We start from the raw sequence: 24,645 nt of genomic DNA, 5'->3' as shown, positions 1-24,645 counted from the left end.
ATATTCTCTTGTAATCTACCTGCTATTAGAAGTCCAATTAATACAATACCCACTTAAAAACCAGGAGAGGCTGCCTAAAGAGGGCTTTGAAACAATACCATCTGATAGTCTTGAAATCATTATTACCACCCTCTCACCCCCTATTTTGCTGGGAGAGGACCTCAAATTTTTATTGGCAACAACCAGAGAGCAAAACCATGCTTTGGATCCATAAATTACCAGAGAGATGTGCATGTACAATGTGGACACAAAAGGTAAAAAAAAAAAAATCTCAACATAGTAGTAGTAACAAGATGCGTATTTCTGGATTCTTTACACTATTAAAAAATTTTCCTGTGGATAAAGGGCTATAAAAGCAGACAAGAATAGGAAAACAAAATTACATTTCCATGCAGTATGGAGCATAATATACTTATAAGGACATAAAAAAAAAAAATTACGAATTTTGTCCATTAGAGCTTCTAAAAAGGAACTCCTATAGTAGTCGGACATACTAGGGCTCCAAAACACAAGACTCTCAACAAGTACAAATATAATGCCTAAAGATTACATATGCAAAATATTTAAGAGAGGCCAGAACACCAAGAAAACTGGATAGGAAAGTACTGTAAATGGCTCTATAAGAAGCCGCCAATAAAACTTCTCTTCAGAATGAGAAGGATAGACAAGATGTTGCCTCATGTAACTAAGCCAAACTCTTGCACCTTATTAGCTCATCATAGGAATACAAAAGGCAAATAACCCAAAAATTATTTTTTTAGTTACAATACATTAACACTGCAGCTAAAACTTTTCATACTGTTTCCACATACCAGGAAACTTGCAGGTAAAAAAAGATCAAGAATGAGTTTACTGTTTAGATTTTGGTAAATTAAAAACAAAACAAAACACTCTTTTTGTAGTTTTTTTAAATAGTGGATTTTTAATGGGCATTTTTAAAAGTATGTTACAATGTTTCAGCTCCCTTGCAGATCTTTCAGAAAAGTTTGAACCAGACAAAATGAGTTAGGCCAAAAGCAAAAACTGAGGTCAGGCCCACTTTTTCTCCCTCTTCTTGCAGGGACCCACCTGCACCTTGTTTTAACCCTGCTGATGCTGTTAATGGCAACAAACTTTTGCAGGAACATTAACTGTGCATTAATAATACATGAGCAGCCGACTAAAGCATGGACAAGCAGTGCAAATGGCCTTCAACAGGATGAGGCTGATTATACTAGCATGTTGTCAAAAGATAAACTAAAAAGGCTCCCTCATCTTAACATAAGTCTTAGAGGTTGCCCAACAGTGGCAACTTCTCAGTGTCCCTTGCACAATATTATTTTCTTAAACAAAAAGCTAATAAATTCTTTAAGAGTCAGGAGAATGCTGCAGGGCTTGTTCCATTTGCTTTCAATTTACTCCAACTTCACTCTTAAAATGAAAAAAAGTAAGAGAGAAATTGGATCTATTATTGAGACAATTCTCCAGAAAGGATGTAAGACTGGGGACCAATCTGGTCAGGTGCGCCACAAATAAGCTCTGCACCCCTCCCCCTCAAGTGCCACTCCATTCCCTTTCCCTTGTCCAATCTGCTGCTCTGCTTAACACCTGACCTGTGTGGAACAGGCTGCCTGTGCAACTTTTGGCAAACACACTGCAGATTGACCACCCTGGCTATAACACACTGTATGTAGGTATATTGATATAGAGGTGTTTTATACTATTATAGCTAGTCCTAGACAAAAAATGGGCAACATATTATACCAACATAAAGTGTGCCTCACTCCAGTATAATGGAATCACCACTCAGTAAAAAAAGTGTTATTCATTTCCCTCGCTCCCTCTCCCCTCCCCCCACACAAAGTACTCCCTCAAGGTGGCTACTAGATATAGTGCCAAGACAGCTACATCTTTAGATGTAAAGTACCCCTAACTGAAACATGAATCCTCCCTCATGCCCACCGACTGGCAATCAAATATGAACCTTGATTACTTTAATATTTTATAACGCTGCCCTTCATATCTGGGTAATTTTTAAAAGTTCAACTAAACAAAAGGAAAGCAATCTTAATTCTTTCATCAAAGTAATACTGGGCAAACTCTGGGGCTTACTACAGACATTTAAAAACCCCAAACCTGAATAGATTCAATCTTTGCAGGTTATTCTACTAGGGTTACCATATGGCTGTTTTTTCCTGGACATGTTCTCTTGTTTGGTTCCTTGTCCTCCATCTGGGCAGGTTTTTTTTTGTTTTTTTTTTTAAATGCAAGGAAATGTCTGGGTTTTTGCTTTGCCTCTGCTTTTGCTTGGGGCTGGGGGCAGCAGGGCAAGCTAATTTGGCTGTCAGGAGATCACAGGCTCTGCATATGGGGCCCCAGCAGCTGCTGACAGAGGGGCGTGCGTGTGGGCGGCAGGGCTGAGATGGAGCAGAGGACTACAGGTTGGGAGTGCATGACACTGGCAAGGCGAGGAGGGCAGGGGGCATATCACTTTCCCACACATACCCTGCCTGAAAATTATATACCACTTCCCCTTCTCCCCCACCCTCCCATAGGTGTCCTGTTTTTTGAAACTGGAAATATGTTAACCCTAGTCTAAACTGTGTAGATTGAACCAAAAAACAAAATGGACAAATGAATATAAGTAGTCTATAGATTGAGATTCACTTTAGATTGGGGGGGGGGGTGTTGGGGGAGGAAATCAAACCACATCCCTGCAGTGGCTCAGGCTAGAAGCTGGGGGGCACTAGAACAAGCCCTCTTTTCCCTTCAGCAGTGGCTATAAAGCTGGAGAAAAGCCATACAGGCTTTTTCCCCTTCCTGCTTCCCCCACTCCCAGGCTAGGTTCCTGTGCTGTGCTCTTTTTGCCTCAGGCTGCCGGCCTGGGTTAGCATCTGGCCATGTCCACAACCCCACCGCTCTAATGGGGATTGGGGGCTGAAGGGAGAAAGTCTGGCAGGGGCTGCTGCACCCATGCCAGGCAGACCCCAGCTGGGGTCCCATGGTAGTGGAAGAGGAAAGGGAAGAGGGCTTAAACTCCCTTCCTTCCCTTCCACCTCAGCATGCTGGCTGGAGTCTGGCCCTGTCTCCTACCCCTGAACAGGGAAAAGTCTGGCAGACTTCAGCTGTAGTCCCAAGCATGGTTTCCCACTCCCACCCCCTTTCTCAGCCAGCTGGAGCAGTGATAGTTCTCCAGCTAGAGAGCAGAGGGGCAGGGTCAACCCTACACTGCTGAAGCAGACAGCACAGCCTAACCCGAGGCAGCAAAGCATCCTGGGATGCTGGGGGACTCAGTTAATTTAAACCAGGAAGGGGTCTGGGACAGAAGCATCTTAAACCAGTTTGACCTAAAACAGCTATGTTTGATGTTACATTCAATCAGGTTTATCATAAACCAGTTTCAGCCATTTTTGAAAGTGGTTTATGTGCACTTAACTTCTGTTCAGTTACATGTTTAAACCAGTTTAAGGTGTAGCTTCTGTTCCTAGCCTAGTAGTTCTTTGCTTATAAACTATACACACCCTGAACTAACACAACAGATTCACATGGGAACCAGACTGGACAGCATTACTTTAAAGGAGTAATACCTGATGGTACAATACACAAATCCGATTAAAAGCTTACATTAATTCCCATAAATCTGCAAAAAGCATCAATTTGTGCAGCAAACTATTAACGTTTCAGACTCAGTCAGGTGTCAAAGTAATAGACTATCAGGGATCAAAGGAAGTTTGTCAGAGTTCTAACAAGTGACCCATTTGTTTGTAGGTAGCAGTCTACCATAACCAAGAATTCTACTGTCACTGAAAAAGGAGAGACACATCGTTAACCAGTTTGGCTATAAAAACTATTCAGATCTTAGCAGAATATAGAGCAGTACTTTACAACTAGGCCTTAAATGTTTACTCTTACTACTAAACAGAATCTCTTGTGGTATGCTTAGATTGGACTTGTTGCATACCAGCCATACCCAATTATGCTATATAACCCATGTTGATTTTAGAGTTTATTGAAAAATACCTTGGGCTGCTGTACTAAACAAAACTGGAATTAAAATTGAGAAGCACATTTCCATCTATAGGCTATGAAGCATAACACAGACATGCACAAGTCTCAATCTATAGACTACTTGTATTATTATAGACATACACGTTTTAGTATATATACAAACGTACACACAAATATTAGTGTATAAAAAGGTTACTAATCTGTACTGGTAGCCTATAGATAAAGAAGTGTTCCTCAGTTGGTTTTTATTTATTTATTCATATATAATTTTTTTTTAAGTTTTCAATAACCTTTGCTCACAAGCAGCAAATCTGATGATAAACTGAGGAAGTGAGAAAAGTACACTGTTTATGAGTCCTTCAACCTGGCACTATATACTGGTCTTAGATTAACCATGTAGAACACCCACAATAAAAAAAAGTTCCCCAGTTACTTCTAATCTAAATACATTTTAGGAGTCTGGTCTCACACTGTCTATTGATACAGTCTCCTGTAGCCTTACAACCAGGTATTTTATAAATTTCTGCTAAATCAGTTTAACGAAACCTTTAAGTAGAAGAAAAGATGGTTTATGTACATACAGCGTTATCTCACTTGATTAATTGGACATTCTGTAACCTACTCTGAATTTTCCTTTCTTATATTTGGAGAGATTAATACAGCAAGCCAAGACTTTAGAAACCATTTATGTGAATCTTTTGATTTAGCCAAGACTTAGGAATCTAATAATACATAAAGTCCAAAAACAGCAACAAATACAACAGGAGTAGCAAATTTCTATTCCAGTTCTTATGCTTACACATTAACCAGTTTACATTTTTAAGTTTACTTATATATGTTGCTAGGCAATAAGGTTTTCTAAGCCTGCTCACATTCAAATTGTACTTTAAGTTTCAAGTCGACAGCATTTTCTCGTCAGAATGCAATGGAATCCAGTTACAATTTTATTTATTTATTTATTTTTACAGTCTGTGCTTTTATGTTAAAAGCAAACCATCATATTATGCCATGCTATGGTGAGTCTTACAAAGGATAAAACTAGCAGCCTAATAAACTACTAACTCAATCAGTAACCAGTTTTGTTTGTTTTTTAAAGACTGTAGTTTATACAGTGATGGCATAAACCATTCAATGCGAGTTTTTAATCCAGAGACAATTCAACTGCTTCAATAGCAAAGATAAAACATGGGATCTTCCCCCCCACTTATTTACCATATTAAATAAGATGGCAGCTAATTCAAGTAATATAGTTTATAATGACTGAACCAATTCTGACTTGTAACCCTAAGCTTCTAAAAAACATTCTTTGCACCTGAAATTTAATGTATATTGGATTTTGATCTAAAATGTCTCTTTGGAAAGCTTCAGGTTAATTACACAGGCTAGTTGATAACTATAGGGGTTATTTTTTAATGTAGGTATTTCACTTGAAGAGTTTAATTCTCTCACTTGCTCCCCTCATAAGTTTTGAAATTAAACCAAATAGGAAGAAATTGGTTAAGAATAGGTGGAGACGGTTGAAAATTATTTCACAAAATGAATGAATCTCTAAGCTGTTCCCTGAACATCATAAGTTCAAAGAATGAGCCTGGAATTGGTAGATTAGTAGATTTTAGAGGTGCACTGATAAACTGATAATACACTGGTCCATATCGTATGGGCAATAAAAGGAAAATTGACATTAAATCAGCTCTTTTTGGCCGATACGGCTGATAAAGTTGCCAATAAGTGCCACGTGCATGTGCACAGCCACAGCATGCACGTGGGCAAGCCCAGCAGCTTGCAGAGCAATGTCTGGCTGGTAAATCTGTTGGGGGTGGGGGGGAGCAGATTGAGGCCTCTGCAGTGAGGAAGGGAGTGGGGCTGGTGATGCCCAGCCAGGGTGGGACAGAGCTGTGACAGACTCATCCAGGGGGAGGGGTGGTGTGGATCCTGCCACTATATACCCCCAGGGGACCTATGGGGGCATGGCCCCCTGGATCTGTACCCCCTTGTATCATATTGTTGCCAATACTATATAAGCAAGGGTGGGCTGCCGCTGCAGGCTGAGAGCAGTGCCAGGCTCTTCCTGGTGGGGAGGGTTGGACAAGGGCTGTGCTTGGGGTGGGTGGCGATGGCACTGCAAGGGTGGGCTACGGTGAATTCTGGGGTAACTGTGGCTCCCCTTGCCCCTGGCCTGAGCATAGCCCTGGCCTAACCCCTCCCACCGGGAAGAGCCCAGTGCCACCCTGGGCCCAGCAGCAGTCCACCCTTGCCCCACGCAGATCCAGGGGGCACATGCACCCCATGGCTCCTCCAGGAGTGCATGGAGTGGTGGGATCTGCACCGCGTGGATGAGCTTCTTACAGCTGTCCTGTGCCCCACCCTGGCTGGCCAGCGCCTGCCCCTGCCCTACTCTCTCCCTCACCACAGGGGCCTTGATCTGCCCCACCATGCCTCTTCCCTCCCCCTGCCCCTTCCCCCACCACCAGGCTTACCAGTTGTATGCTGCTCTCCAAGAGGCTGAGCTGCATATCAGCAAGTGAATCAGTATTGGCCGATATGGCTCATTAATAAATCGTCCAGCAGTATTGTTCCAAAAAAAAAAATCTTTATTGGTGCACCCCAGTAGATTTGTTAATGAATATAGTGTATTTTATTTAAGAATCAGATCTGTAAATAGTGCTGAAGTATACAACTAAAAAAACCCCAAATTCCCAAGAACCATAATAAGAGTGATTTTTAGCTACTAGATTTGGAAAAAAGGAGATAAGATCTCAGAACAGAACAGCAGTATAACAAGTTCTCTCAGGAAGGATCTCAAGTAGCAAAAGGGAAAAATCTGAGAAATGTCTTTCTGTATATAAGAGATTTCAGAAATATTCCTCTCTGCCCCATGCCCATGGAAAAGAAAAGGGCTTTCTTTTTTCCAAGAAAAAGAAATTAAATCTTTCCAAAATGATTAGTTAAATTGTCAGAATCACTGATGGACTAAACCTGGAGTCTTTAATCAAAGGAATATTAGATGGACTTTCAATAAGCTTAAAGGACCTAAATATGTCACTGATCACTTCTAAGTATCTGAAGACACAACTATTGAACTGCAACTGTAATTCACTCCCTGTAATCTCAAGTATTAGTTTGTTTAGAACTTACATTTAAGAAATTAGAGTGACTTATATTTACGCATAAAATTACTATAATTAAAATAGAAATATTCGAGGGGTACATTCACTGCCAATGATTTAAAGAAAGCCCAATTATGAAACAAGTAAAAATAAAAATCACTAGCTAAGCACCTGAAACCAGAGCTAATTTGAAGAATTAAAATCAGGCTTCGATTGCAATAAACTTTTTGGTGGGCACAGAGGGAATACAGCGTAAATTTGAAATTGTTTGAAGTAAAGAAACTAGCTGAAAAGCACAAGAAAGCTTTTTTGCTGTTCCTGTTTATGAAAAGGAAGCCCCACAAGACTAGATCTATTAGAACTAAACTTCTGGAAAGACAGTGACCAGAAACAAAGTGTTCAATTCTGTAACTACAAACACTTCTTAACAAGTTAGTTTTACATGCAGAAAACATGCTCTGATAATTTAAGATATCCAGCACATTTAAAAATAAACAATATAAAATATTGTTTTGTGCATTTTACTTGAATTCCTGTTGCCATAATAAATGCAGCTCAAGTCAATGAAAAAGTAACAAACGTCAATCAATTTTCTAACAAAAGTGTAACATTTAAATATCTTAATGAATGTTAAGCGATACGGGTAGATCGTTTATACTCCCGATTTACAACGAAGTATAGTTAATTTACTAATCAATGTTTTTAAAAAAAAGGTTAAAGAAGAAGCAACCTGTCTTAAGAAAAGCAATTGAAGAATATAAATAGACAAGATTAAAATCTAGTATTTTTTAAAATTAAATAAAACAAAATAACTTCTATATTAATCAAATAAAACCATTTTGTATTCAGACACAGAAATAGTGTACTTAGCTTTAGTATGAAATTATATCAAATGTGAACCACACTGACCCTCAATGGGGTTATTTAAAAAGTGATCTATCTATATCTACATATCTAAAAAAAAACAACCAAAAAACAGATGAGCAGAATAGACCTCTACCACTTGAACTGAAGTGCTAACATTAGAAAATAGGTAGTGATAATTTAATGCCTTATATGAAATTAAGACTAACTGAATGAGAAATTTCAGTTTTCAAGTTCCCAGGTATCTATTAATGTTAAGGACTATTGAGACTCAAAAGTTTTAAACTTCAATATCATTGCGAATGGAAATAATCCTTTCATTTTATTGTCAGGCTTTCTTCTTTTCTTCTCTACTACATTGGCACAAGCAGTTAAAAAGTCCTGAAACTACATATACCCCTGTTCTCCATTACTGTGCCAGCATGTCCACAAAGTACAGCTGCAGGAAAAAGCTCTGGAAAGCTTCTGCATATCCTGCAACCCTAGGATGTTTAACTTAGCTGGCATGGGACTGAGGTGCAGCATGTTCAGTACAGACAATGCTTGAAGAAATGTGTCCAAACTATAAGTACATGCACATGACAGGTTTCAGAAGGTTCCACAGGCCAAGTCTGAATCAACTCTCAAGATGAAGGCACCCTGGACTTTAGGAAAACATCTCTGACAAATTTTGAAGTTGCTACTTTCAAGTATGGGCATGCTATACATTTTTTTCAGCACAGTCTAAGAATTTAAACATGGGGAAAATATATAGTTTCATCAAACCTCCTTCTGCAAGACTTTGGCTTAAAAGTTTTTTAAAAAGTTAACCTGAAGTAGACACAACACAAAACTCAGTTAAGTTTGGCAAACTTATAAAGAAGCCAAGAACCTAATCATTAACAGCAAGGTTAGGCAGTTGCTGCCAGTTGTATTCTTAATTGAACAACACCGACAGAATTTGTTTCAGGTTGTTTTTAATAATATACCATAACCCAAAACTCAGAGGCATTATTCTAAGATCATTACATTTGCCGCACTGAGAATCTAGTGTGTTACTGACTATCTCCATTATCCAGAAAAGTAGCCTGCTGAGACTTGAGAACTAACTAAATTTTTTATATGGGAACAGTGCCTACTTGGTCTTGCTCACAATAGTTTCCCAAGTTACACATGTCAATTCATGCAGTAAAGCAATAAATGACTTCACATCTGACAACTGTTATCTTGGAAAAAAATATTTAGTATTTAAAGAGGTTTTGTGCCAGCTTTTTTCCAAGTCTTCAGGAAAAATCCAAACTTTATGTATTCAGGAAACATAAGCTGTATGAAAAGAAGAAAGGGAGACATACACAAAGACAAACCAAAAACAGTAAGTGTAAAGATCTGCAAGAGTCAGGTCTGACAGACACAAAGGAAGAAGAAAAGTCGACCATCCTCTGTGGATTCAGCTTACCTAGACAGATATTTACTTTGGATCCACACTTGAAGTGGCGTCCTTTTTCCTCAAGTCACACACCTATCTAGAGCAGGGGTGGGCAATTATTTCAGGTGGGGGGATACTTAATGAGTTTTGGTGAGCTGACAAGGGCTGTAAGGGTAGACCCGGCTCTTGACAGGTGGGCCATCCCCAGGTTGCTATCTTTGGAACAGAAGTCCCACCCATAACAGCTAACCTTTGCCACCTGAAGTCCTTTCCCTCCCCCCAGAAGTACTCCTTTTGGGAGGGGAGGTTTTTGCATGTTGGAACTTGGGTGGGGAAGAAATCAAAGCGCACAGTAAAAAATTCAAACATATAATATAACAGAAAAATGTTTTTTGAAATAAAATGTTTCAATTTACATGCATTTGGCATAATGTATATAGGGGTGGAGCTGGAAACTACTAAAAATAAAATGTTGGCTCCCCACTGGCATGAAGAGAATCAACCAAGACTACGGCTATTCCCTCTGCTGCTGATTGGTTGAGAGGGCTTGCCTTTCATTTGGCAGCCCTTTTAGCTAATCTGTGACAACGGGCAGCACCATACAAAAAAGGCAAATCTGTCAGCCAATTAATCAATGGCAGAACAAAAGGACTGCAAAATGTGGCAGCAGGCTGTGTGACTGGCCCTTGAAATCACCTGCCTGCTGCCTCAATTTCAGTGTGTCCCTACTAATATATAAAGGGAGGCCCAACACAACACCTTCAGAAAAGGGACCGGGCAACAAAAATTCTTACTGGATACTAAGAACTACAAACTAAACGCAATGGGTTAATGGCCCATTACATTTCCTCCCCTGTACTCCCCACGTAATAATACTTCCTTTTGAATGGACTTATTCTTCTACCTAATTAAAGTTTATGTATTTCAATTGTCCTTTACCGGTTTGATAGCTACTTTTGGTAACTTCTTTGCTTTATGGTTTCCTGCCTTCTACCCCTTCTTTAGGGACTATTTTCGTTTACGTAATAGCGGGGACGGCCACCAGGCCAGGCAGACGCCAGAGGAGACCATCGCCAGGATCGTGCAGAACACCCACAAGCTGAACTCGTCCCTGCTGGCCCCCTGGCAGAAGATCGACGCTGTCAACACCTTCCTCATCCCCCACGTCGCATTCATCCTGAGAGGCTTGGAAGTCCCCAAGACCTCCCCTCAAGAAGGCGGACACCGAGATCCAGCGGCTGCTCAAGAAGTGGCTGCATCTATACCTGCGGGCCAGCAATGAGGTCCTGCACATCCCCTCCTGGCAGGGAGGCACCAATGTGCCCCACATGGGAGACCTGTTCATAGTTCATAGACATTAGGGCTGGAAGGGACCTCGGGAGATCATCGAGTCCAGCCCCCTGCCCAAAGGGCAGGAAGTCAGCTGGGGTCATAGGATCCCAGCAAGATAAGCATCCAATTTACTCTGAAGGTGTTCAGTGTAGGAACTTGTACCACCTCCGCTGGCAGACTGTTCCAGACCTTGGGGGCTCGGACAGTAAAGAAATTCTTCCTTATGTCCAGCCTCAAACGGTCTTGCAGGAGTTTGTGACCGCTCGACCTTGTCATCCCTTGGGGCGCTCTGGTGAACAGACATTCCCCCAGATCCTGGTGGTCACCCCTGATAAATTTGTAGGTGGCCATCAGATCACCCCTGAGCCTGCGCTTTTCCAGGCTAAAGAGTCCCATGGCTCTCAGCCTGTCATCGTAAGATCTGTTTTCCTGACCTCTGATCATGCGCGTGGCTCTCCTCAGGACTCTCTCAAGCTTCTCCACATCCTTTTTGAATTGTGGAGCCCAAAACTGGACGCAGTACTCCAGCTGCAGCCTCACTAAGGCCGAGTACAAGGGGAGAATGACGTCCCGGGATTTGCTCGAGAAGCATCTATGGATGCACGCCAGCATTTTGGTCGCTTTACTAGCCGCAGCATCGCATTGGAGGCTCATGTTCATCTTGTGGTCAATGATGACCCCCAAGTCTTTTTCTTCTGTAGTGCTAACCAACGTAGCACTGCCGAGCCTATAAGGGTGCTGCAGGTTTTTCCTCCTAAGGTGGAGAACCTTGCATTTTTCGGTGTTAAACACCATGAGGTTCTCGTCTGCCCATTTGCTGAGCTTGTCCAGGTCAGCCTGGATCACCCGCCTATCTTCTGGCGTGGATGCTTTGCCCCAAAGTTTGGTGTCACCCACGCCTTCTGCCTCCTCACCTGCCCGGATGCCACAGTAAGCATCATCACCGCCAGCACCCTGGAGGAGACCGCCCGCAAGAGGAATCGGGCAGCAGCCCACCGGACAAGACTTGGCCACCTTCCTCAGCGGCTCGCTGGAAGGCGAGTTCAGCTGAGACGGCAGGGACTTTGCCTCACTGTGGAGCCGAGCCCACAACACCACGCGCGCCACCTCGGGAACCGCATCAGCTGCACCTGGACCTAGACCGAGGAGTGCCGGGAGCTGGGAGTCTCCCTGTGCCCAGCCCCGTACGCCAACCACATCACCATGCCGTCCCACACGAGGACCTTCCTGAAGGACGCCGTCTGCAACAAGTATGCCGGCGACCTGAGGGCCAAACCCGACCAGGGCAAGGTCTTCGACATCACCTCCAAGTGGGATGCTAGCAACCACTTCATGCCCAGCAGGAGCTTCACGGGCTTTGCGGACTGGCGCTTCCTCCACCATGCCCGCCTCAACTGCCTGCCTCTGAACGGGGCCGTGCACTTTGGCCACCGGGACAAGAGGTGCCGACAGTGCGGCTACGCGATGGAGACCCTCCCCCATGTGCTGTGCAGCTGCAAGCCACACGCCAGAGCCTGGCAGCTCCATCACAACGCTGTCCAGGACTGCCTGGTGAGGGCCATCCTGGCTGCGGCGGGGGAGATCTCCGTGAACCACACTGTCCCGGGCTGCGAGAGCCAGCTGCACCCTGACATCATCATCACTGACCAAGAGGCCAAGAAGATCGTGATTGTGGACGTCTCCATCCCCTTCGAGAACCAGCGCCAAGCCTTCACCGACGCCTGGGCTCGCAAGCGGGAGAAGTACGCCCCGCTGGCCGGCACCCTGAGGGGCCGTGGCTACGACGTGACGGTTGACGCGCTCATCATGGGGATGCTCGGAGCCTGGGACCCCAGCAACGAGAGCATGCTCTGCACCTGCCGCGTCTCCCGCCGCTATGCCAAGCTGATGTGCTGCCTCATGGTGTCCGACACCATCCATTGGTCCTGCGACATCTACGTGGGGCACATCCAGTACACCGATCCCACCAGACAAGCCGCTGCCGGACTGGCCCCGGAGGGCACTGCCTGAACCATCCCCCCTCCCCCCCCCCCCCCCCCTCACTTCGAGAGGATTCTTCTGCTACGGACAACCCCGCTCCACCTGAAGAGGACCCCCACGATTGGACTTTATGGACTGAGACGCTTCCTCCGAACCACTTCCTCCACCATCGTGGATCATTGTAATGGGTTTGTGTGCATCTATCTCCTTTCTCTCTCAGCATTGCGAACCCCCTCCTTCCCCTTCCCACATCCTCCCACCCCCAGGCTTAGTTGGCTAACATAGTATCGCTTGTAACCTAGTTGGGTTCCCCTCCTCTCCCCCATCCCTCTATTGTTAGTCCCTCGCCTGGGCGCACTGTATTTCTATATCAGCTTTGTCATCTTTTTTCTGGATTCCCAATCCAAAACATCTACTAATAAAAGTCTTCTTTTACCAGGTGTTTAGCTTAAGCCATGCCTGCTTCTCTCCCAGACTAGAGAAAAAAGTGTTTTGTGTTCAAATACTATCTAACATCTCTCCTGATTATACAGTTGGTCTAGTGAAAGTTATTACCAAGCAAACTTCACTGTCATCAAGGATAGAGGAAGAATACAATGATATCTGAAGTAAGATGAAGGCATTAGATTTAACTAAGAACCTGACCCTTAGAAGTGTGTGGTAAAATTAAGTTTGGTTAAAAAAAAAAAAAAAGTCAGAAAGGTTGACTGTATTTAGCTTTTCACACCCACATATGGTCCCTCTCCCACTTCGCACTTATTTATAAAGTCTGGCCAAAGTAACTCTTTCCTTCTAGAAGAAAGATTACATTCCAGAACCATCTCTCTGCTTTTGCAAGTCATTCAGACTTTTCTATAAAATTTAAACAACTGCAAATCCAGATGTGCAACTCTCCACAAGTCTACATAGTAAGCATTTTTAAATGGGGGAGGGGGGGAGGTTAGAAGCAATATAAAAAGCCATACCTTGTGCTGTTCTATTGCATCTATCCATTGTTGCCTGTGGTCTGGATCCTGAGCTCGTAGATACCAAACACTGTCATTTACACTGATGTCAAATCTGCATTCATCAAAATCATGGGGCTGTGGAGAAAAGAGGCAAAATGGAAAACAATTGGAATTAACCACATGAATTAAAAAAAACCCCCAAAACCAGCAGCAATACATCTTAAGCATAGAATGCTCAGAGTCTTAACTGAGGCACTGTAAAACACAATCTTTGTTTTTAAGCACTGATTAATCTCCTAGTACTTTTTAAAATTCTATTTTTTAAGGATACTGTATATAAAAGCTAAGTCTATTTAAGTTATTTTCATATTAAAAATTTTTAAAAAGCCAGAAAGAAATTACCACAGTAAAATTAGAAAAAAAAACCTTTGTGATCCATACAGCATAAAGTGAGGAATGATGGAAATATATAGCAATTGGTATATTTTTGTTGGATTTTTAAAATAAAAACAAAACACTTCAAGATAAGCATAAACATGAGCATTTCTTTCCCCACCAGAATAAAGTCTATAGCAAGTCAAAGAAGTGGAATTAAAAATTCCCCAGTATTATTTTTTTCACTCCAGAACAGAAAAGACAACAGACACTGTAAAAAGTGTACTTATGACTTTAGAACTGATACTGATTCTACATGGAAGGAGCTTGGATACTTTGTTGGTGGGCATCAGTGTAAAGCCATAAAACAGATAATTATAGCAGAGTACTAGTTCTATAATTAAGGTTGGGGAGCCCTTCCTATTTAAAGGGCTGATTAAGTGCTCTAAAATCCACACACTGATTGCCCTAAAATATGGAATACCTCTTGAGGTACAGGGTAGGACAGGCATTCCAAATTGAGATCAGTTTAACATATAGTCCATCAACAAACACACACTCAGCTTTTCTTAAGATTAACCAGTCTACCAAATTTGCATGTGCAGATGGAGACATACGACCAAAAGGACTCTCCAGCCTGAGGTCTGTTCCATCAAATACATTAAGGCTCACTACTCTTTTGGGGGAGCAGAATAAAAAATTCTATTTGGGAAAAACTGTTTGTGCCTATATTGAGAGCTGAACTGAGTTCACAGACTATGCCACGTGTGCCCAAAGTAGCCCAAAGGCTTTCTACCTTGCCAGGCTTCATGTTAGATGTGCAGTTCAAAGGGATACACGGTAGATATTGAACATATTTTATATTCAGTCAGGGTCAGTTGAAGGAAGTCTGAAACAGAAAGCACTTAGGCACAATCTGCATCTGCCAAAAGTTAGTTTTTTGCTTGGTTCTGTTTGGGTTTTTTTTTTCCAATGGGGGGTGGGAAGTACTGTATTTTCTTGCATCTAGAATATCAACCCCCCAAGTATGAATGTAAACCTTGTTTTTGAAAGGCGTTATGAAGAAAAAAAAAGTTTCCAAGAATAATGGCTTCAGAAAGACTAATCTTCACAGGCATTTTCATATGCGTTCCCAAAGTGGTGCCAGGTGCTTTTAATTAGCAAGGTATGCTAATTAAAGGTGCCCACAGGTCACATTTATCAGCAGCACAGCACTGTTTTCTCAGTGTGGGGTATACTGTGCCACTGATGCGCATGATGTGTGAGGCTGCCAGAGCACTTCAATTTATGTGCTCCAGCAGACTCAACTCAATTAATTGAGTCTGCTCCAATGCTCTGGATTTCCAGCGTGTTGGACCAGCCTCCCTGCATGTGTACAAGCGCCCTACCTGCTCAACTAAACCCTAGTTTTTGGTGAAGACTGGTTTCCATGGGTAGATCTCTGATTTTGGAAAGAGTTCAAGAGCTATGAAATACAGGAAGAGACCAAGACCCCCGGTTGATAGCAAAATTCCCTTAAGAAAGGTTAGCTTTACTATTGGAATAAGAAAAGATGATCTTTATCACTAGACCTAAAGAACAATGAGCTATTAACTCAATGGCCCACTACTGGGCCACTGGACTCCCTCAGCTGCCTGAAGAATAATTCCAAAGCTGCTACACTGCAGAATAAGGATCAAAGTAGGGTGATTTTCTTAGGCAAAAAAAATCAGCTTCCTTGCTTAATTACCTGCCCCCCAATTTTTTGAGGGTGATTTTTGGAGAAAAAGATGTATGCAAAGAAGCATGGTTAAAATGAACATAGTGGAAAGCTCAAAAGTGTACTCAAGCTACTTTCAAAAAGAAAATAAATACTCCACTCACATTCCTACAAAGAGGGAGGAGAAGCTGGAGGACTAGAGCAGCGGTCTGCAAACTTTTTCGATCATACACTCCTATCAGTAAAAAAGAATTTTGAGCATGCACCTGCAATATATGTATATTTATATAAATATAAAATAGAAGTTCTAATATTTTCTTCCTGCACCCCAGTGGATTGTCTTGCGCTCCCCACTTTGGGAACCACTGGACAAGAGGATTATACTGGAAATGTAGATAAGTGGTTTAAGGGCTCTGTATGGTGATTTTGGCCAGAGGCACTGAAGATGACATACTACAGCCAATGTAGCTTGGCGCCCCTGGTGTGGCTGTAGCTAAGAAGTTGGCCTGGACACAGCTCTGCAAGCAGGAAGCAAGCTTCTGCATCTACATGATGAAACTCTGCTTCCAGAGTTAAAACAGCAGCTGCCCTGTAGCAGAGAATAAGAGCCCCTACCTGCTTATACAAAAGTTCTGTCAGCAGAAACATGTAAAAACACTGAACTCAAATATCTAGAAGCCATCTCCGAAGCTGCATACACTCTGGTTTTGCAAACGCACCAGCTTGTCAGACAGTCTGCATTTGCAATCTGGTTTACAGAAATGGAGAACCTTTGAAATCACAGTTATCTTATATAATTTCAGAAACCAGTTTGAAAAATTTGACTGATCATGCAATTTTTTAAACAGCTACACCTTGCTAATTGTGCTTCATGAATGTACAGCAAATACTCAGGCAGTGCCACATAAACAAATTTAAAATCAGATAAAGAAAATCGATATTATACCATATCTACAATTTAACAGACACTTAATATTTGAGGCTTTTCCTTTCCTTTTGCATGTCCTTGTGACAAGGTACTTAGCAGAATTCATAGATTCATCTGAATCTGAAAGGTCACACCACAAGCAATTCTGCTATGGCCTTATTTTAGGCTAAAACCTAGGTTGCGTTAGTGTTATTTTACCTCTCCTCCTTTCCATTTGAATTAAAATAGAAGACATAGTTATGAAAGTCTGAAATAAGCTTCACTAGGAGGAACATTTTTAATACAGGTTTTCAGAAATCGTATCTGGTGATAAGCTGTAAGCAGTTGTGTAAAACTCCTACAGTGCCTCATTTTCTGGCTGCTTCTTCCTTGCAAAGGAAGCATTATCAAAAGCCCACAAATTCACATGGGCTGTCATCTGCAAAGAGCAGGATAGCTCTTATTAAAATAGATTCTGAAGTAAAATATTAGTACTTTGCATTTATTGATGTTTCAGTAGGGAATTAGTGATGAGGTATTTAACTACTGTCTGCCTGGCAAGGCACCATGGACGGATGTACAAACTGTGCAGTGCCAACAGCAACATGATAGATGGAAAAGTGTCTGGATAAGGAAGGGACGCATCTCTGCTGCAGATTTTGAGAGTGGAAGATTTTTTAAAAAAAGCAACTATAGTTCGTAGATTACCTGTCTCCCTGTACCATCTTGAGGGAGGACTCAAAATAAGATGTCAAAAGTTTCCACTAGGTGAACCAACTTGGATTCACACTTCCTTTTAATGAATAGTGTGCGATCATATAATTCAAACACCAAGTCATAACGCATATGAAAAGGGACTGAATTGAGACTGCACAGGCACTCTCAAAAAAACCCCAAAACAAAACAAACACACAAGCAAACTGAAGTGCTTTAATTCATAAATGGATATTTTTAGTTTCTGGTATGCAGTAGCTATATTAAAAAGGTCTGGCGAAATGGATGCGTGTTTGTGATTAATATATGTAGCCTCCATGTTCCCTATTCAGAGAGCAGAAAATTAGCTTACTCCATCAAGGTGTTGAGAGGATTGATATTCACTACACTACTTTGGCACTATTAAATGCTAAGTGCTAACATTTATATAAAAATACAGAACTGTAAGACTCCAAAATTAGGGAGCAGTCCCAGTCAAGGAAAGTAGTAATATATCCAAGTACGATAAGCAATGCATTCTTATTTTTCAAATGCTTCATCACACAATCTAGGATGGCCTCCTTCAGGTGTAGATGTAGGAAGGATTGATAAATGGCAGCCAAGAGTAAGTTGTCATCATACCAGCTAAGGAGAAGAGAAGAGTATGGGGAATAACATCTACCCCAGTGGTTCTCAACCTTTTTAGACTCAATGTACCCTTCCATAACTCTTTAGCAGCATCTTATTTAAAGACTAAAATATTTTTTACCTCCTTGCATTTAGCAACACCCTTAAAAGGATCACTTTTTTTTTTTTTTTTTTTTTAAATGAGGGGGTAAGACACCCCTAAGAACATGGCAGGGGGTGGGTGGTGGACAGTGTTCAGAGCTGACAGGAGTTGCCACACAGGGCAGACTTGAGATCTTGGGAATGGGTCAGGATCCTGGTTTTCCATTTCCCACGGAAAAACAGAGAAAACGCAGATTTCTCCTTTTAGCAGAGAAACCCATGGATTCCCTGCTTTTGCAAACAACTCTGCAGGCTGGTTGAGCTCCAGCCTGCAAGAGCTGTTTGCAAGCAGGGAAGGAAACCCCCAACCCTGTGGGGGGGGGGGGGGGGACCTGAGGTGCTCAGTCAGCCACAGCTCTGCTCAGCTTAGCTTCACTCTTTGCTCCTGGAGCCTGTGGTAAGTGAGGCTTGAGGGGGCTCCTTTGGCAGGGTGGGGGGGGGGGGGTTGTGGGTCACAGCTGGGGTACCACCAGGGCTGGGGGGCGGGGCAGGGGCCGACTCCACCCCAACCTGAACAGGCAGAGCAGTGGGGGAGCCGGCTCTATGCTTCTCCTGCTGCAGCTGCGGGCAGAGAGCTGCAGACTTGGGTCCCTGGCTCCATTGCCCTGGCAGCTTGGGGCCCCCTCCAGCAGGGCCAAGGGGGCAGGGGCTGTGGATGGGGGCAAGAGGCATGAGTACAGCAGGGGGTTGTTGTGAGGGCAACTGAGGGGCACCAGCAGGGCTGGGGGCTTTTAATTTTAATAATGCATTGGGGGGAGGGGTTATCAGAGAATCTGCAACTTTTGTCAGAGAAGTTGTGATTTTTTAAAATCAGAGAAAACCAGGATCCCTGGTCATTAGACATCTGAAGGAGGCATGGCATAATGGGGTGCTAGCAGCCACTGGTACAAAGGCAGTTGCCAGGTCAAGGGGGAGAAAGGGAAGTGTGGGAGCTGAACACTGCATTGCCCTTCTTCTGCTGTCTGTCCCCGTCTACTTGACATGGTAAGCATAGCCCTTGCCACTGTGGCAGCTGCTCTGGGGACTCAAATGTTGGAGCCACCACTCCCTGTGGCCCCTCCCACTAGCTGGGTGATCATGGTAGGAGTGGGGGAACTAGCTAAGCTGAAAAAGCACAGCTCCACCTCCCCCTCCCCTGCAGAGAGCACCCTTAGAGCACTGGGGCAGTCAACACAGGGGCTGCCAAAGGGAGGGGAATGAGCAAGGATGATGTATAGCTTCCTACTCCTCCCATGCACTCAGAACTAGTTGGGAGGGCTGCAGGGAATGCCACTGGGAGGGATGTGGGAGCAGGCACAGTGTGCTGGGCATGTGGAAGAGCCAGGGTATACCGCCACTCACAGAATCCAGACATTGTAGTACACCGAGGAGCTCACGGCAACAAGGTGCTGTAGGGCCCTGGTTGAGAATCACTGGTCTTATCTAACAGAAATGAAGGGTAACTTCTCCCTTACTTGGCCTCATGCTACAGCTCTATTTCATTTCTACCTAAAATTCAATGAATGTTTCCTTCAGAAAGACTCACAGTGCCAAGCAAAATGAAACAGTTTCAACTAGTATTTCCTTCCCATTATGAGGGCTGGCCTAAGATACTCTATGCTAGTCATTTAACTCTCTTATTCTTCTCTCTACTGCATAATTTTAAAGAAGAAAAAAATATGTAGAAAACTCGTTTAAAAAATAAAGGAAATGGAAAATGCTACTCTAATACCTTAAAAAAAATAATGTTACCATGAAATGGCATATTTGGCCAGGAGTCTGGAAACAAGAATTCAATCCAGAACTTTAATCATCTCTTCAAAGAGTAGCACGATATAAATAAGTCAACTGACTAGTAGTTACCAACTTAAACTATTTAATATCTGATCATCATGAATTTCTGCAGAGTTTTAAGGGAGGAAAAAAGCTGTTGGGGGGGGGAAGTTGTTTTTTAAAAGCTGCTCTGCTTTCCATCACCATACAGAAAAAAAATAAAAAAGTCAAAGCTTCCCTCTTTGAGAACTTTAGCAAAGTCATTTTCCTATAACACTTGAATCAATCTGGGAAGCATACATTGCAGATAAGGTTTTCTTCCCAAATGTAAAAGGTAGTGTTTTCCATAAAGCTTTAAAAATCATACAGGTACATAAAAATGGTATTTTGGGACTGTTCAATTCCTGCTTTTAAAGTGTTTGATTTACCCTTACAATGCTAGCACCCTTTTTAAAAGAGGTATGTCAAAGGGTCTTTATGCTACATCTCCTGGGGGAGGGAAACTGGCTAAAAGGCAGCTGCAAGATAGAGCCCTGTACCCTGGGGCAGGAGCACTCAGCTGCAACTTCCCCTCTTACCCCCACCACGGGCTGCCTGGCCTACTGCTGCATCCTCAGTTTCTCTGCTCTGCCTGTTGCCTGGAGTGGCACAGTAGAGGCAGTCAGAGGAGTAGGAGCCAATGGAGGCAGGGGGATTCAAGCAGTTACCTGGGAAGTAGCCCCACTGGGAAGCTGTGCACATTGGCCAGGGTGGAAGAGCACCATGGAGGTAGTCACAGGCCAGATGAGAGAAAAGGGGAAAGATGGGGGATAGGGGAGGAGCAGACCACAACTGCACCACACCAAGCAAAACCACTGCAGAAAGCTCTGCTGCACATGGCCCCTATCCAACTTGCTTTCCATAAGCCCTGGCCAGCTCCTGGAACCTAGTGCAGGCAGCTTCCCCCCCCACCCCATATGCAAGAGGAAGACTATTTTGAGCTATTATGCAAATGGATTCTATATACACTACTCAACCCCACTGCCCACTGCCAAATGGCAGAGGGGCCATCACTCACCACTTGTGCCAGAAGGCCAGGAGGTGATAACCACAGCATATTTAACACTGCAGTTTTCACCTCCAGGCCACCAGGGCAGGCAGTGGGCAACAGGGCCCTTCTGCCAATCAGCAGCAGGGGAAACGTGCAGGAGAAACTCCAAGATTAAAGAAGCTGCTGCACCATGCACTTCCATTGCAAATTCTGGAAATCCCCAACTATAAACATAAGAATTTTTTTTAGCTATAAATTTATAAAAAAAAAAAATTTTTTTCTGAAAGACTTTACAGCTCACTGAAATTCGGTGAGTGGTTCACCAGCCAAAATAACTGCCCACCCCTGTCCTAGAGCTTTCATAGACATTAGGGCTGGAAGGGACCTCATAAGATCATCGGGTCCAGCCCCCTGCCCCAGGAACAGGAAGTCAGCTAGGGTCAAAGGATCCTAGAAGATAAATATCCAAATGTTTTGGATATTTGGAGTCTGTTCCAGGCCTTGGGGGCTTGGACAGTACAGAAGTTTGTATGTCCAGCCTAAAACAGTCTTGCAGGAGTTTGTGACTGTTGGTCCTTGTCATCCCCTGGGGTGCTCTGGTGAACAGATGTTTCCCCAGATCCTGATGCACACCCCTTGTGTACTTATAGGTTGCCACCAAGTCACCCCTGATTCTGCACATCTCCAGGCTGAAGAATCCCATAGCTTGCAGCTGCTCTTCATAAGGCCTTTTCTCTTGCCCTCCGATCATGTGTGCGGCTCTCCTCTGGACCCTTTCAAGCTTCTCCACATCCTTCCTAAATTGCGGACCCCGGACTTGTATGCAGTCCTCCAGCTGTGGCCTCACCTTTAGAAGGCTCTTTAGCACAAAGCTAACTAGTAATTGCTTCTGAACTCCAAACAAGTCCAAACAGCCAACATGAGAGAACAGTTAGTGACCTGGCTAAGGTTATACCATAAGTCAGTGGCTCAATAAGGAACTAAATCAAGTCTCATGGAGAAGCAGAGTTCAGTGTACTGCCTCATCAAAGTCCTTCACGCTAAAACTCATGGGCACAAAGCATTCTTCATGCATGCTTCAGAAAAGTGACCATGTTAAAAAAAAAAAAAAAAAAAAAAAAAAAGATGGACTGCCTGTACTGATGGCCTTTCTGCAGCAAAGGAAGTTTAGGTTGCATATTATGAAGAACTCCCTCACTAGAAGGATGATAAAGCACTGGAGTGGATTACCTAGAGAGGTGGCAGAATTGCCATCCCTGGAGTTTAAGGCCCAGCTTGACAAAGCCCTGGCTAGAATGATCTACTTGGCGATGAGGGTTGCATTAGATGACCTCCTGAGGTCCCTTCCAAACCTAATGTTCTGATTCTATGATTCCAGGCTAGTGCAATCCATTCTAAGCCAGAGGGTGCTTTCTAGTAAGGTTTCCCTTTTCCCAGTGGGAGGAAAGCCAGGGACAGTTCAAAGTCAAATGTGCATAGCATAGCTGTAAGACAGGCTTGACTTTTTTCCAAAGTGAATTGACAGGACTTCTCTACACTAAAATTTCAATACTAGTTTAAAGGTTTAGGATTTCTGTTAGTAAACTGTGTTTCAACAAGGAGTCCAGAGATGTGAATGTCCAGATTGAACATACAAAATGGGTGACTAACACAAAAAGGTTGAGAGGAACAGGTAATTTGTGAAGGTTCAAATGTCAGGAACACTTTAAACCAAAAGAGCCCAGATTTTCAGCACAAACTTTACTACGGCATGAAAAAAATTAACCTGCCAAATCAGACACTGCACATTTCCTTTAGAAATATTTGAAAACTGGGACTTGAAATGAATGCTTGCTGTTATTACTTTTGCATATTACAGGTATTCTTTATTTAAGAAGGTTTCTGTAGTACTTTTTGTATGGTATTTAATTTATGACAGTGGTGTTCAACCTACAGACTGTGAAGCATTGTCATCCAGCTGTCAGGACTTTCCCATGGGTCTAGAAATTTGGCAGCAGAGGAGCTGTAGCAATCACCAGTTACATAGCTCTTGCCACCAAATTTCCAGACTCATGGGAAGCCCTGAGGGCCGAGTGACATGGCTCAGCATGCCAAATCGTACTCAGGAAAGACACATCAGTACACCAGGTCTCTCACACGACTCATCTGGCCTGTAGGGCCAAATAGGTTGAGCACCCTTGACCAAAAGGTATTGGACTGGAGAGTTAAGAAGCATTCAGGGCAATTAGTACCTGTGGATATAAAATAAAAAGGGGAAGTAGAGCTGCAGCCACTTAGGCTTTGAGAAAACCTGACAGCAGAGCAGGAAATTTGTACTTCCTCTCCTTTACTCCTACTCATGCAGCAGCAGAAGGAAAAAAAGATACAATATAGCTACATTAATGTAGTTATATTGTAAATAGCAATCATATTGATTTGGAAGGACTTCCTTACGGTGACTTTGCTGGACTTTTTGAAGGGTTCTTGGCTGCAGTCTTCTCAGGAGTCTTGGGTGCAGGTTTTTCTGGAGTCTTGGGTGCTTTCTTAAAGAAAGTATCCAAGGAAGCTTGGACAGATGTTCTCCAGGAGGGTGAGCAACACAGCGAACTTCTTCGCTGGCATGGCATCACATTGGATGAAGTGTTGTAAAGTAGAAACTGGCGTTGTAAAGTTGAAACAGGGTGTCAATTTATAAACATTGTAAGTGCGAAACACTAAGTCGAGGACTGCCTGTACCTGTATCCACAAGTACTAGAAAACAGTGCATTAGACTTATATATTGCTCAGTAATTGTTACACATGTGTAGATGGTGATGCTTCACTGCACATTAGTTTAATGCACAATACAGCATCTCACGTAGATGCACCTACGATGTCCAATAAAGAGCAGAACAGAATTGCTGAATTAAGTGTACGTATGCTCTACTAATTTCCATCTCCCCACACCCCACACACACTTTCCTCATGAAATAATTCCATCCCTGCTGCTTTGTTTATATGGTCAGTGGCAGTGGTCCCTCGAAGTCAAGGATGACGTCTGTCAGGCTTGACGGATCCTCGGGTGACTGAGGAGCCTGATTCTGGATGCACATGTTCTTTGACAATGGGGGCATGCTGTTGTGCAGGGGAGTGGGATTTGCAGCCCCTGGTTGGTCTCCTTCTCCCTCCTCCGCCACCACCGTTCTGCCTCAGTATCAAGTTGTTGGGCCTTGAAGTGGCACGTGCCTCGGTGAACCACATGGCACCATGCTGAATGGTCAGCAGCTTGCTCCTCTCCCAGCCACTGATGTTGATACATACCTCCTGCTTGAGGATGACCTTGCATTTGGCCACCCTTTGAGCATTGGCCAGAGAGCTGGGAGAAGAGAATCTGGTGAGGGAGGTGGTTCTCAGACATCTGGACACAGCGGCCCATCCATTAGAGTCGATTTCTCAAGAGAAAGGCTTTAATGCTGGTGGACGCAGCTTCATGGAGGACACTTGGTCCAGTAGTCCTCCCATTTGATCCCCAGGATTCGGATGACTGTTTGTTTATATAAGCTAGTGATGTCAAATAATGGCCCAGAGTGGTAAGATCTGGCTTGTGGATCCTACACCAATTCCCCACACACCATGCCTCCTAGGGTGCATGCTGCATGTAGTGCCCCTGCCAGACCAGCTCTGAGGCATGTGCAATATGCACGCTGGATCTAGCACTACATGCAATATAGGGAGCTGGTGGCACAGGCTGCATGCATCTCCATAGATTAGCCCCAGGATCCAAAATGCAAGGGCACTCCAGCAGAGGTGCTACATTTAG

General features: G+C 43.4%; 1 protein-coding gene across 2 annotated transcripts in view; it reads right to left on the bottom strand.

The window, feature by feature from the left end:
* CERT1 (ceramide transporter 1) overlaps positions 1–24,645 on the bottom strand; it is a 129,800-nt gene that overhangs the window by 80,113 nt on the left and 25,042 nt on the right. For both annotated transcript variants that reach the window (XM_090038078.1, XM_090038079.1), the window contains exon 3: positions 13,641–13,757. In XM_090038078.1, the coding sequence (XP_089894204.1) occupies positions 13,641–13,757 (117 nt within the window). The remainder of the gene's footprint in view (positions 1–13,640; positions 13,758–24,645) is intronic.

This window comes from Crocodylus siamensis, chromosome 3 (genome assembly GCF_052110815.1).
Source record: "Crocodylus siamensis isolate JL-2025a chromosome 3, ASM5211081v1, whole genome shotgun sequence".
Taxonomy (NCBI): domain Eukaryota; kingdom Metazoa; phylum Chordata; order Crocodylia; family Crocodylidae; genus Crocodylus; species Crocodylus siamensis.
This window is presented reverse-complemented; position numbering and strand designations above follow the sequence as displayed.